Here is a 12,955-nt window from a genome sequence, read left to right as displayed (position 1 = left end):
AAACCTGATATTCAGACACATTCTTGACTTGTTAAAGACTAGTTAGATGTGGTTGAGTTTGTTTTGAACCAATGGATACCTACTTAAATATCTTCACTGTCCTCTCAACAAAGCAAAGTTATGGTCTGCTGGCCATGTTATGATTAGGAAGGAGCATGCAATCTCAAGTTTTTGATTCCAGTGGAGTTTGGTTGTTAAAGCTTTTTTCTGGACTAAGCTTTTTGGCAGTGAGATCTAACATTATCTCACTGGAAAGATGAAGGCCCTGATTAGAAATAGAAGTGGAGATCCAGTCTCAGCGTGTTAGAATTAGGGTTATTTAAACACTGCATTATCATGGGACTCTTTCTGATTTTGAATTACAACATTGTTGCTCAGAAATAAGTATTTTTTCCTCAGTATGTGCATATTGCAACATTTGATCATAGAAATACATGCATTATTTAATTAATTTTATGTATGCAAAATCTATAAATCTTTTGTAAAACGTATTTTATATAATTGCACATGTATTAAACCATTGTTAGCACATACATATGTAAAACTGTTTTTTAAACTTTTTGCTTTGTTTTTCATATTTTAAGGATATGAAAAAATATTAATAAAGTTTCTATTTTATTAATTTGAAGAAAACAAAAAACAATAAACAAACAAACATAAAAAACAAGCTGATATGAGTGTCTTCTTCAATTGTTTCTGTACATTATTATTATTGTTTTTGTTATTTGATATATCTCTCTCTCCCCTATCTCTCTTTTAAAATTAAAAAAATTTTTAGGCAGAGTCTGTCTATGGTCCTGGCTGTCCTGGAGCACACTATGTAGACTAGGCTATCCTTGAACTCAGAGATTCTCCTGCTTCTGCCTCCCATGTGCTGGGATTAAAGGTGTGCACCACCATGCCTGGACACTGAGACAAGTCTCTTCCTGAACCCAAATCTTACAGTTTTGTCTGGACGAGCTGGATGGTAAGTACATCCCTGGGACCCACGTGTCTCTCCTCCCAGCTTTCATGGGGGTGGTGAAGATCTGAATTCAGATCCTCATGCTTGCACAGAAGCATTGTTCTCAAGTCCTAAGTGGCTGAGCAGTTTGAGACTGTGCAATTAGAACCACGGTGTCTTGTAAGTAACAGGGGAGATGGAAGCCTGAGTGCCTGGCTGAGATGAAATCACCGTGACTGTGTGTCCCGAGCCAGGAGCTCAGCTTCTGTTCATGGCTCTGTGCTCTCCAGCCCTTCACTGCCTCAGACAGCTTTGCACTGGACCTCTTGTTTCAGGTTTGTGTGGGAGCATGTAGGCGGAATCCTCCTTACTCTCTCTTACTCTCCGATAGGACCCACCTCACCCCTGCCAGAACATATTAGTAGTTGTAGGGTTCTGGTGTCTCAGTCCTCCCACCTGCAGAGAAAGCTTGCCAGGCGCTTGCCCTGATAAACTGGGGATGTACACCTTTCAGTTTTGGAAGTCCAAGGAGTGTGAGTCCCCATTTGCATACCTTAATGTTTTTTGTCAGTTGCCAGTTCTCTGGGGAGGGGGGTCTAGCCTCTGTTCTACAGACGCATGCTCAGAGGCCGGGGGAGCTCAGGCTGTGCACACAGGGACTAGAAATCAAGGTGTGGCGCACATCCTGTAGGATTGTCTGCTGAGCCGAGAACAAGGCTTGGCTGTCACCTCAGGCCCTGTGTTTGGTGTGCAGGAGTCAGGCCTAGAGTTTTGTTATTTTCCTAAAAAGATAGTTTGAAGTCACGGAATAGCTGAGCCCCTGGGAGGGGAGTTAGGGATCGTGTACCCAAGTCTCCCCTGGTGTGATGGGCTGGTCACTTCTACTGAGTCCCCGTCAAAGGGCCATTAATTTCATACTTGGCTTGCTGCAGACACAGGAGGACAGGCCCATCTTTGGGTAATTCTGACCATTAGGGCTTTAGTTTCTGTAGCACATCTGGGTCTCCCTCATCCTAGTACTTATGGCTTGGGCTTGTTTTTACCTGCTCTGATGATTTGAGACCAGTGGCTCTGTCTGCCAGTTAGCCTCTACTGGAGTATCTCCTTGGACAAGGTCTTCTCAGGAGGTACATTTAGCTTTACGGTTTTATTTTTGAGACAGAGTCTCTTTATGTAGACCAGGCTGGTCTTCAACTTAGTTCTTCTGTTCTAGCCTCAAAGATGTGAGATTTCATGTATGTACTATCACACCCAACTAGGGTACACTTGCAAAGCCAGTAGTCCTTTTTCTACAAGGCCTTGCTCAAGCGGAATTCTAGCTCCCTGCTAGGGTCTATTGTACCATGGAGACTCCCAAGAGCCCACACTGCAGTACACTGTAATTGCTCCAGTGCCTGAGCCATCAATTTCTCTGCCCTTCCAGGGACAGGTCTAGCCCTTAGGCTATAGAATGAATACATGAGAGACACTGCCACTTGTGTTGATATACTGGGTACCCTAATAAAATTTGCCTGAAGATGATAGGACAGAACAAGCCACTAGATTAAACAGAGAAGCCAGGCAGTGGTAGCACACACCTTTAATCCTAGCACTCAGGAGGCAGAGATCCATCTGGATCTCTGTGAGTTTAAAACCACCCCGGACTCCATGAGACTGACTCAGACTAGGAGAGAAACAGAGCCAGGCAGTGGTGGTACACAACTTTAATCCCAGCACCTGAGATCTCATGCCTTTGCTTGGGAAGTTACATGCCTTTAATCCCAGCACTAAAAAGGAAGTGATACGGTGAGTGGAGAAAGGTATATAAGGCGTGAGGAGACAGGAACTAGAGCTTTTTGGCTGAGGAAGCTCATTTGGCCAGAGGCCTATTGGCTGAGGCTTTTTCAGGTTGAGGAGTTGGCGAGGTAAGAGGTGGTGGCGATGGCTTGTTCCTTGTCTCTCTGATCTTTCAGCATTTACCCTAATATCTTGCTCCGGGTTTTTCATTATAAGACTTTTAGAAATTCGAGCAACAACCACTGCTTCTAAACTGACTGTCAAATGCTCTGAGTCCCCGCTTACTTTGGCTACTGACACAAGTCAGTCAACTCCGATCACCTCTGTCGTCGGGTGAGACCCCTCGGTGAAGGATGTCATCATTGCCTTGACAAATGCTACTCTGCATGGCTGTGACCGCTGCTCCGGCTGCTCTTTCCTTCCTTCTGACATTTAACCATCTGTCCCAGAGGCAGCTGCTCATGGGAGATGACACTCCCAGTTGTGGGTCCTCAAACTCCAAAGACACACTCCTCTCCGCGGGAACTTTCCACATACTTGGCTGCTCAGGGCCCTTTCTACGCTAACCTTTAGAAGTGGGACACCACCGTCCTCCAGGAAGTGATGATGGAGAAACACCAGGGTGGGTATCTGTTGTTGTCTAGGAGTCCAGGCTGTGGCTGTCCAGGAGAATGCCCACAGTTTTGGGGGAAACATTGACAGGCTGACATTCTTGTCACAGAACTGGTCGGGGTCTGCACTTTGCCAGAATGTTTCTGACAACCAAACAGAAACTTGGCCAAGCTCACAGGCTTTGCTCAGGAGAGGCAGCCTGTAGGGAGGGAGGGGACGGCAAACATGGAAAGATTTCTCTTCAAGGCTGTGAGCAGGCCAGGGCAGCTGGCCATGCCGGGAGATGAGTGCAATGGGCTGAGGCCGGGCCTGCTCATCTGGCAGGGAAACCCTGTTGTGGATATGAATGTGAATGTGAGCCCAGAGGGGAGGCCTGGTTCTCAAATGGAGCCCACTCTCGCTGGTCCAAGCACCACTGCTTATATTACAGGTGAGTTATACCACTCTTCCAAGCCTCAGTTTCTCTATCTGTAAAATTAGGCTGACCGTCATAATCACTTGGCAGGGTTACTAATTAGCTAGATGGGTGATGGATGGAAGCCCAGGGTCCCTCATGTTCCCTGGGCATCACATTCAAGACAACCCCACGTTTCAAGTCAATGAGCCTGACCTGCTCCCCCTGTTAAGAATTCTCTTAGTTTTTCTTCATGACTTGTAATTTCCATCTTTTAAATGATCTTTTTGGGTAATTTTTCTGTTACTATTTTCTGTGTATGAACTACTGTTAAAATTTGAAGTCGTGTGTGTGTGTGTGTGTGTGTGTGTGTGTGTGTGTGAGGTGGGTGGGGAACTGGTGAGAGTGTCATGATGCTGCCTGGAGATCGAAGATGACACAGGCGACTCAGACGCAGCCTAGGCCTTCGGGGCATCTCCACTCATTCTCACCTCCTGACTATCTTTATCCTCATGGCTTCTCCTATGTATCAGGGTAAGAGAAACTGAGTCAGGGAAAGGAGGAGGGGAGTGGGCCAGATGCTCCCTGCTCACACACAGTGTTGGAAAGAGCATTTTAGCCCCACAGTGGATGGGTAAGAACTGGTTTGAAATGCACATTCTAAGTTGCACCACTTCTGACCATGTCACAGTGTGGGAGACTGATGCAGGAAACCTCCCTTTGGGTACTTAATATCCCCGAGAAGCAGGAGATATGGCCAGCATAGCACAACCAGGGAAATCGTAGCCTGGGGAGCTAAAGAATAGGTGATTGCTGGGGTCGCCACATACAGGATTATGATGGCATGTTTCATGGACCTAGTCCAAGCAAGCCCAGAGGTGCCTACTGACAGTTTGCTCTTTCATGTGGTAAGTTTGGTGGCAAAAAGAGCAGTCTGGAAAAGCTCCATTTTTGATGACTGTTCCCCTGTGGGTGGGAGCGCTCTAAGAATATCCATGCCCTAGGATACCCACAGCTGCCATTTCTGTACTATCCCAAACCCGAAGACAGACATAGTGAATAGGGGACGCTCCTTCCTATCCTGGTGGGTCTGCTGAGGGGCTTCTGGGCAGAAATGTGCAGGACAGGGAGCAGTGGCCTGGCCTGACCAGTTTACTCCCTGGGGACTGGCACAGACCTCTTCCAGCTGGGCCCTTCCCACTGCCACGGAGGAGGGAAGACGCCCCACACCAAGCTTGCCAAGCTGTCTAAGAGGCACACATGTCTCCAAACAGATGAGTCCTGATTCATTATCACCTCGGCTGGGACATGCTCACATCTGATATTGGATTAAAGAGGTGCTAAAATCAATCAGGCTGGAGCATAATTTCTAACTCAGAGTGAAGAATCAACCGTATGGGCCCACGCTCAGCCAGATGGACTGACACCACCTGATTTCATTAAAAATAGAGGACTTAGCACCATTGACGGGCTAAATAGTCCACTCGCCTTCTTTTTTCTAAAATATTTGTGCTACTAGCTCCTCATTATTTAATAATTCATCATAATTTGTAATTTCAACATCCACTATTTATTTGCTTACTATGTGTCACATTAGGAAGTGAATCCTAGTGTGTGGCAGGAAATCATGATTTATTAAACACGTACTATGTGCTAGGTGATTCCTCATCCCTTGTACTGTCCTATCCATTCTCCTAATTCTCACGACCGGTTTATGAGGCAGACATGGTTACAGTCATGCTATGATGAAGCGGCTGAGGGTTGGGGAGGCACTCTTTGCCCAAGCCTACTCTAGTCATTTGGGGAGATCCAGGGCCATCAAGAAAACCCTAGCTCTACTTCATACTGTTGATAGTTCTCAGGGGAATTGAAAGGCCTGTGAAGACTCACTGAAAAGATGATAAGGCTAAGCAGCCCTGTGTTTACGTGAGAGCCTCATGGGAAGGTCGGGCTTAGTCTACAGCTCAAGCAACAGAGGTCAGAGTCAGGCACAGATCACAGAAGACAATGTCACAGAGCTGGGTGTTAGGATGTAGGCTGTCTGGATCCAAGTCTGACCCTCTGTCCACATGATCAACCCAGAGGCAGCTGTGTTGCAAGACCACAGGCCCCAACTCTCCCTGGCCCACAGAAGGTCTCCTACCTGCCATCCTGCCTGCTGATTGTGTACCCAAAGAGTGGGTTATTGATGAAGCTGATGTTCACACCAACCAGCGGGGTCCCATCTGACGTCATCACTTGTCCACGGATGACACATGCATGCCTGTGGGAAGAGAAGCGGGAACAGCATGAAGTACCTTTCATGGTCAGCAGGGAACCCCCAGAAGTCATAGCCAGAAGGCTGGTCATTTAGACACACCTTACATCCAGGAGCCCCAGGTGTTCACTTCTGATAATATCTATCACCTCTCAAGGTATCAACGTGTCCTTGAGATAATCACTCTGGGGAAATGTTTTCACATTTCTCACCCCAACGTTGTTTTTCTAAGGCTATTATTTGATGTAAGGAGAGAAAGCTGATCCCAGGGAAGACCACAGTATAGTTACGAAGGGACTATAGAGTCAGGTGCCCTGGGTTCAAATCCCAGCTCCGCTACTTGCTACATCTCTGAACTTGTGCAGGTATGTGACAGGTCTTTGAGCCTCATCTTTCTTTGTTTCTTTTCTCTCTGGTTTTTTGTCTTGGTACAGAGTAAATGACAATGACCACCATCATGTTACTGAAAGTGAGGACACAAAAAGAGATCGGGATGGAGGGGTGTACTTCCTTCCACCCGGCATTAGAAAGAGAAGAATAGATGATCGCATCCCCTTGGGGTGTCTCCTTGGGAACCCGTCCCCACTCCCAGCCCTCACTCCTACTTGTTCCCTGTACTCTAGACAGCAAACCACGTGCTTTCCCTGCATTTGCCAGGAGAATGTTGTATGGTGACTGTGTGTGTGTGTGTGTGTGTGTGTGTGTGTGTGTGATGTTCTCCCATCTGCCTAAAATGTCATTTCTGCATGTGCCTCCCAACATTCTTGTCTCTCAACACCCACTTCAAAGGACATCGCTCCTCGAAAACTTTCTTGATGTTCCTGTTCAGAACTCATACCTCACTCCCTCACAACCTCACACAGATTCCTCGGTACCTTGCCAAACTGCATATCCCTCTCTTCTCCACCTGTATCTCAGGCTGAGGGCATGGCAAGGCTTTCGCCATAGTGCAGTGCCTGGACCATAACCAGCAAGTATTCAATCAGAGTAACAAACAAACAAACAAACAAACAAACAAACAACGGGTATTGAGCAAGTGAACGGGACTATTTGCCGTCATCTAGAGTGACGGTTTGCACATATTTCCGAAATAGAATCATTTTATAGATGGCATTTTCCAAGGACCTCAAAGTAGGAGAAAACCAAAACGAAGACCTGCCCTAGATGCAATGGTGACAGAATTCCTCCTTCCTCTGGGTGCTTCCAAAGGAAACTTGGTGGGGCCTCTGAAGGAACCATCCGGAAAGTTGCAGGATCCTTTCATTTTAATTAGGAGGAGCTACCTTGTTATTTGTCTGAGCCACTAGGAAGGTGGCAGCAGAAGGTGGCTGGACTCTGGGCCTTACATTTCTAGGCCCAGGTCTGTGGGTGTGTTTTCCACGAGCAGTGGGTGGGGTGTCGGTGTGAGTGAATTCACTCTCCAGTGACTGCTCTGAGACATCAGGCCCCATGCACACAGCCATTGGTGACAGGTCTCAGGCAAAAATGCAGGTGCTGTTACTCACAGCCTCTCCATTCCCCTGCATCAGGAATCCCCCCTTTTTTTTTCTTCTGGCCTATGGAAGAGCTACTGATAAGGCCTGTGGGCATTTATGGGGGGAAAATAATCTCCAACTCTATCCCATCATTATTAGGCACCCAGATCCTTACTTCCCTCAAGTGATAAGCTTTTCTCTGTTTGATGAGAAAAGCAATTAACACCAGGCTTGCAAGCAGCTGGTCTCACTAGTGTCAGCTTGTCCTTTCTGAAGGCAACAACAACTACCCACAATGCACTACAAGCTTCACTCCCCCCCCCACCTCACCTCACCTCACTCTGCACAATCTGGCTAGTGCTAATTCAGTCAGTGGTTTCCTTCGGAGGCCCTTGGTCTAAATGCAATTACATGGCAAACCAGTTAAGCAGGCAAGGCTCAGAGACTTGCAGTCCTGTTCCGAAGGTCTCTCCATGTATTTATGTGAAATTATCTTTCCACTAATGGGAAGGATTTATTCCATCAATTGCATTCAGCTGGTACTGAGAGAGGCTTTCTTTAATGGAGGACAATTGAATTTTGTATTGCTGGAACTTTGTCCTTCTAGTGAATTACTAACAGATCTCAGCGCCTGGTCCTGGCTACTCTCCAGCCTCCTGACATGCACAGTACCTTTGGATTCTGCCTGGACGGTAAGCAGCCCTCTGAGGGTGGTTTCCTTCACGGGGCTGCCCTGGCTGCCCCCACCCCATGCGCATGCGGACCGGCATCCTCTGATTGATTGCTCTTTGGGGGATTTCCTGGTCGTTGGGAAACGTTAACTCAGCACCATTTGGCTATCGTTTAGTCTCTGTCCAGCAAACCAGAGCAGATGTGATGTCAGTGCAGGCTCCTGCGGACTGCTTTGGATTCTGGAGAAGATTAAGTGGACTCGCCAAGCCCCTCCAGGCCACTGAGGCCTCATGGCAAGACAGGCATTTGGCTCAGAAACCCAGTCCTAGAGGAAAACACTTCCATTCTTTTTCTGTTTAACCACAGTTTTCAGTTGTCAAGAAAACCCTGTTTAACATTAAGACTTCCCCGCAACAAAGGAGATGGGGAAGTCACTTTGTGGAGGCCTCTGTATGTGTTTCGTGCCATGTGCTTTGTCTAGGGAGGTTTGAAAAGATGTGAGTGCTAGATTTCCCAATGATTGCTTCCTTCATGCAGTTATTCAATGGATGCTACCAGTGGGGTATTGGTCAATGTTTAAGGCTAGATTAGAGAGTGCGAGGGAAAAAGAATAGGAAATGGAGAGGGGGAGGGACTGGAGCAGTTGTAATTTGTAGCATTTACCCATTCCTGTGGTATAAATACTCCCATCACGGCTGAATTCAAGCTACTGACATGATGCCACTGAATACAGAGTTGGGAAGAAATGCACAGTAGTATATATACTATTATGTAATATTTCTGTGTCAGGGTTACATTAGTCTCAAATAAGCTTAAAAGCAATAATAATTATAAAATACAATAAAAAACTTAGGAAGTGATAAGTTTTGAGTATTTGTAACCCTTTAATATAATTCAATTTTATATAGTTTAGGTTTTTTAATTTAAATTGAAAATTTTATTTTACGTGTGTGTATGTCTGTGCACCACATGCATGCCTGGTGCCTGTGGAGGTCAGAAGAAGGCATAGGATCCCCTGGGACTAGAGTTATAGACTGTTGTGAGCCACCATGTGGGTCCTAGAAATCAAACTTGGGTCTTCTGGGAGACTAGCCACAACTCTAACACAGTACAGTTTAATCTTTATTAATGGCTGTTTAGCAACCAGCCTACCAAATTCCTAAACATTTAATAATTGGTTCTTTCAGTTCTTTTTGTCTGTTTTTGTTTGTTTGTTTGTTTTTGCTTTTGATTCGTTTTGTTTTTCAAGACAGGGCTTCTCTGTGTAGTCTTCGCTATCCTGGAACTCACTCTGTAGACCAGCCATGAACTGGTCATGAACTCAGAGATCCACTTGCCTCTGCCTCCCAAAGGCATGGGCCACCATCACCAGGCTGATAATCAGGTCTTATGAGCTCAAATGGGTTGGTGTTTGCATTCCCCTGGGACATTGACCTCACACTGAAGGTCAGGCTTAGTGTTGTGACTGGGGCTAAGATACAACAGCTGCTTCTTGGACTGTAAAACTCTACCTTGCAAGAAACCACTGACGAAGGTGAGAATCACTGTTACTCCGAAGGTGAGAATCATTGTTACTCCAGGCTTCCTAGCTAGCTCAGGGCAAACCTGTGCTAATTGTTTGTTTGTTCGTTTGTTTTTCCAATTGGATATATGAACTGGGGTTCTCTTGGAAGACAGAACCTCAACTGAAAACATGTCTCCATCAGATTGGCCTATAGGCAATTCTGTGTGGGCATTTTCATGACTAATGATTGATATGGGAGGGCCCAGACCACCGCAGGCAGTACCACTCCTGGGCTGGTGGTCCTTGGCTCTATAACAAGGCAGGCTGAGCAAGCCATGAAGGGCAAGCCAGCAAGCAGCACCCTTCCATGGCCTCTGCATCAGCTCCTGCCTCCAGGTTCCTGCCTTGAGTTCCTGCCCTCAAACCCTTCATGATAGACTGTGATCGGGGCATGTAAACCAAATCAACCCTTTCCTCCCCAAGTTGCTTTTTGGTCACGGCATTTTATAAACAGAAATAGAAAGCAAGCTAGGACAATGTCTCTTTCTTTCCTCTTGGTCACTTTCTTGGGACAATGGAGGTTGGGGGTATTACTTTCTAGTCACCCTTAGGGTCTATTACACTATCAGCACTCCAGTAAGGCTGTCATCAACTCTTCCTGGTGTAATTAATACTCTTTCCTCTGAGCACCTCTAGAACTTATGATTATTTCTCCATGGCACTGATTGTCTCACGATTACACCGTTCACCTTTACAAAGCTGGCTCACGTGTCTGGGACTGTGACTCACTTCCACTAGGAAGGGCAAGCATGGGATGCAGCCTCCTGTTTGTTAAGTGAATAATGACCAAGAATTTGAAACTCAGAGAGAATATATTGGCTCAAGGTCACCCAGATATTAACTCGATTGGCTTAGTTCTCACTTCTGAATATATATATTGGTTTTTCGAGACAGGGTTTCTCTGTGTAGCTTTGCAATTTTCCTGGAACTCACTTGGTAGCCCAGGCTGGCCTTGAACTTACAGAGATCCGCCTGGCCCTGCCTCCCAAGTGCTGGGATTAAAGGCGTGCACCACCAACCGCCCAGCATCACTTCTGAATCTTTATGGCGACTGCTGTGTCATGTATCTACAGTCACAAAAATCCCAGCTGCCTCCAATGAGCCAGGCACTGTGCTAGGTGCTAGAGTTACTGAGGTGTATGAATCCCAGTTCCTGGTTACTTGCTAGAGCTCACAAAAGCCATTTTGAAATGCTTTAGTGTGTGCTTCCCTGTTATCAGAGTGTCAACACATGGAATTAGCATATGTCAGGCAGCTGGGACACAAAACAAGCAATTAGGCTGGGTGAACCCTGCCAGGAGGCAGCGCTCCTGGCAGGCCAGCAGGGCTGGTGTCACACACAATGGCATTAGTCCAACTGTACACTCAGAGCCTGAACAAGGTGCCCTTGCTGGTGGCAATGAGATCTGCCCGACTGCTTCCTGAGGCCAGAGGCCAGGCTTGGGATGGAGAGAAGAATCTGCTGGAGGGACAACAGATGGGTTGCTACCCAGCCCTCCGTCAAACAGAATGGAACAGATAAAAAGAAGCAGCCTCAGCTGTCACTCAAGGGAGAAGAGCAGAAAGAACTGTGGTCGGGAAGCCACAGCTCCTTGTTATGATCTGGTAACTAGTTGACTCTGGAGAGCCACCCCACCTTTGAACCTCCATCCTTTCAGGACTTAAGTGTCCTGAAGTTTTCCCCAATCTGGTTTAAAACAGAGTCCAACATGTATTTAAGAGCTGGAGGTTTTGTTTTTCCAAAGAGTTTTAATAGTTTTTACCTGGTGCCATGTGACTCAGTTCAAGCAGACGTCAGAACAGGTGGCTGCAGAATCTTAATGGGGTTCATAACAATGCTTACTCTTGCCTCTGAGCTATTCTTATTGTCTTCCACTGACCTTGCTCCCTGGAAATCTGCCTGCTTATCTTTCAGGCTCAGTCAGAGCATTTACCAAGCAGTGACCACCATTCCTGGCCTGCTGGGTGATTTCTGTAGAAAACAAGTCACACTTATTCCCAAAGTGGGCTAAACTCCATGTAGATGGGGCCAATCACATTTCTCTCACACTCTGTTCCCAGCACTGGGCATGGCTGATGCTCATTTTTAGGAGGAAAAGAAAATCATCTTCCAAGAGGCTGTCCTAGAATTTGAATGAGCGGCCTGGCGTAAGCTCTTAATCAATTATTTACTGACTCAAGAGATGTGATGCTTCTCTTACTGAAGGGGAGGGTGGTGTCAGAGGACCCTGAGCCACTTGACCTGGATGGGGATGAGTTTAGGGACCCCAGGCTGAAAGCACTGAAACTTCTTCCCAAGGTGGGCAGGGGATCCCTGGCCCTCAGTGGTTCACTTGGCTTCTGCTTGCACCCCTTAATTCAAAAACTTGACAAAAATGTCAGAAAGGAAGTTAGGTTTCAGGTTTACTGTTTGAGGAATAGTGTGAAAACAGACCAAGGAAATGTTAGCTGACGGGAGAGAATCTACAACTTCTTTTTTCTTTTTGGTTATTCAAAAAAAATAGCTGGTATTCAGGGCATTGGGAAACTCAGTAGGGATCTAGGTAGCAAATACTCACTGCACGCTCTCCCTGCCGTACAGTGTTTGCTGCTCCACGCTGCTCTTGGTTATGTAAATCACCGTACTGCATAAGGCACTTTAAGTGGATTTATATGCCTGACTTGTACAAACCCTTAAACTGTCTTCTGTGAGCTCCTGCTGACTGGATGGGATTTTTCCAGCACCAACCACAATTTATCCAAAGTCTGTAAGAGATGTGTCTACAGTCACACTGCTTTTAAAGGAGGCTGGGCTCCAGGCCCAAGCCGGGCTGCTCTGAGCCAGTGCTCAGTAGCGTGAAGCTTCTTTGTGTGTTGTGCTATGTTGTGTGGCATAACGAACTAGTTGGAGCCAGCTGGAGATGTCGAGTGTAGCAGCATCTTGCTGGAGAGATTTTTGAACTGAAGATGGCTGAACTTGGAACACACAAGATTCAGGAGAGAACAGATGCCTCTACCATTTACAAGTCTATGACCTTGACCTCCTGATTCGGTTTCTCTGTGCCTCAGTTTTTCAAGTTCTAAAACAAAGGCCGCCAGCTGAGTCCCTCTGCCCCATGGTTTGGGAGTTGGAGGTGGAGAGTTATGCACATCACTACTTATAGAAAGTATTTCTGGCAACGCCTGACAAAGAGCACACTCTGGTGAAGGTTTTGTGTTATTTCTGTATATCAGCTTCAAACAGCAATAGGGTTTCTGGGTGTTTTATCTCACTGAGTCTTCA

At 46.5% G+C, this 12,955-nt stretch overlaps 1 protein-coding gene across 16 annotated transcripts in view; it reads right to left on the bottom strand.

The window, feature by feature from the left end:
* The window catches only part of Tenm4 (teneurin transmembrane protein 4), a 766,582-nt gene that overhangs the window by 68,953 nt on the left and 684,674 nt on the right, over window positions 1-12,955 (bottom strand). For all 16 annotated transcript variants that reach the window (XM_042280283.2, XM_076547381.1, XM_076547377.1 and 13 more), the window contains one exon: window positions 5,869-5,988. In XM_042280283.2, coding sequence (XP_042136217.1) covers window positions 5,869-5,988 — 120 coding nt within the window. The remainder of the gene's footprint in view (window positions 1-5,868; window positions 5,989-12,955) is intronic.

The sequence above is a fragment of the Peromyscus maniculatus genome, chromosome 1 (genome assembly GCF_049852395.1).
Source record: "Peromyscus maniculatus bairdii isolate BWxNUB_F1_BW_parent chromosome 1, HU_Pman_BW_mat_3.1, whole genome shotgun sequence".
Taxonomy (NCBI): domain Eukaryota; kingdom Metazoa; phylum Chordata; class Mammalia; order Rodentia; family Cricetidae; genus Peromyscus; species Peromyscus maniculatus.
The sequence above is the reverse complement of the archived record's forward strand: the minus strand, read 5'-3'. Positions and strand labels throughout refer to the sequence as shown.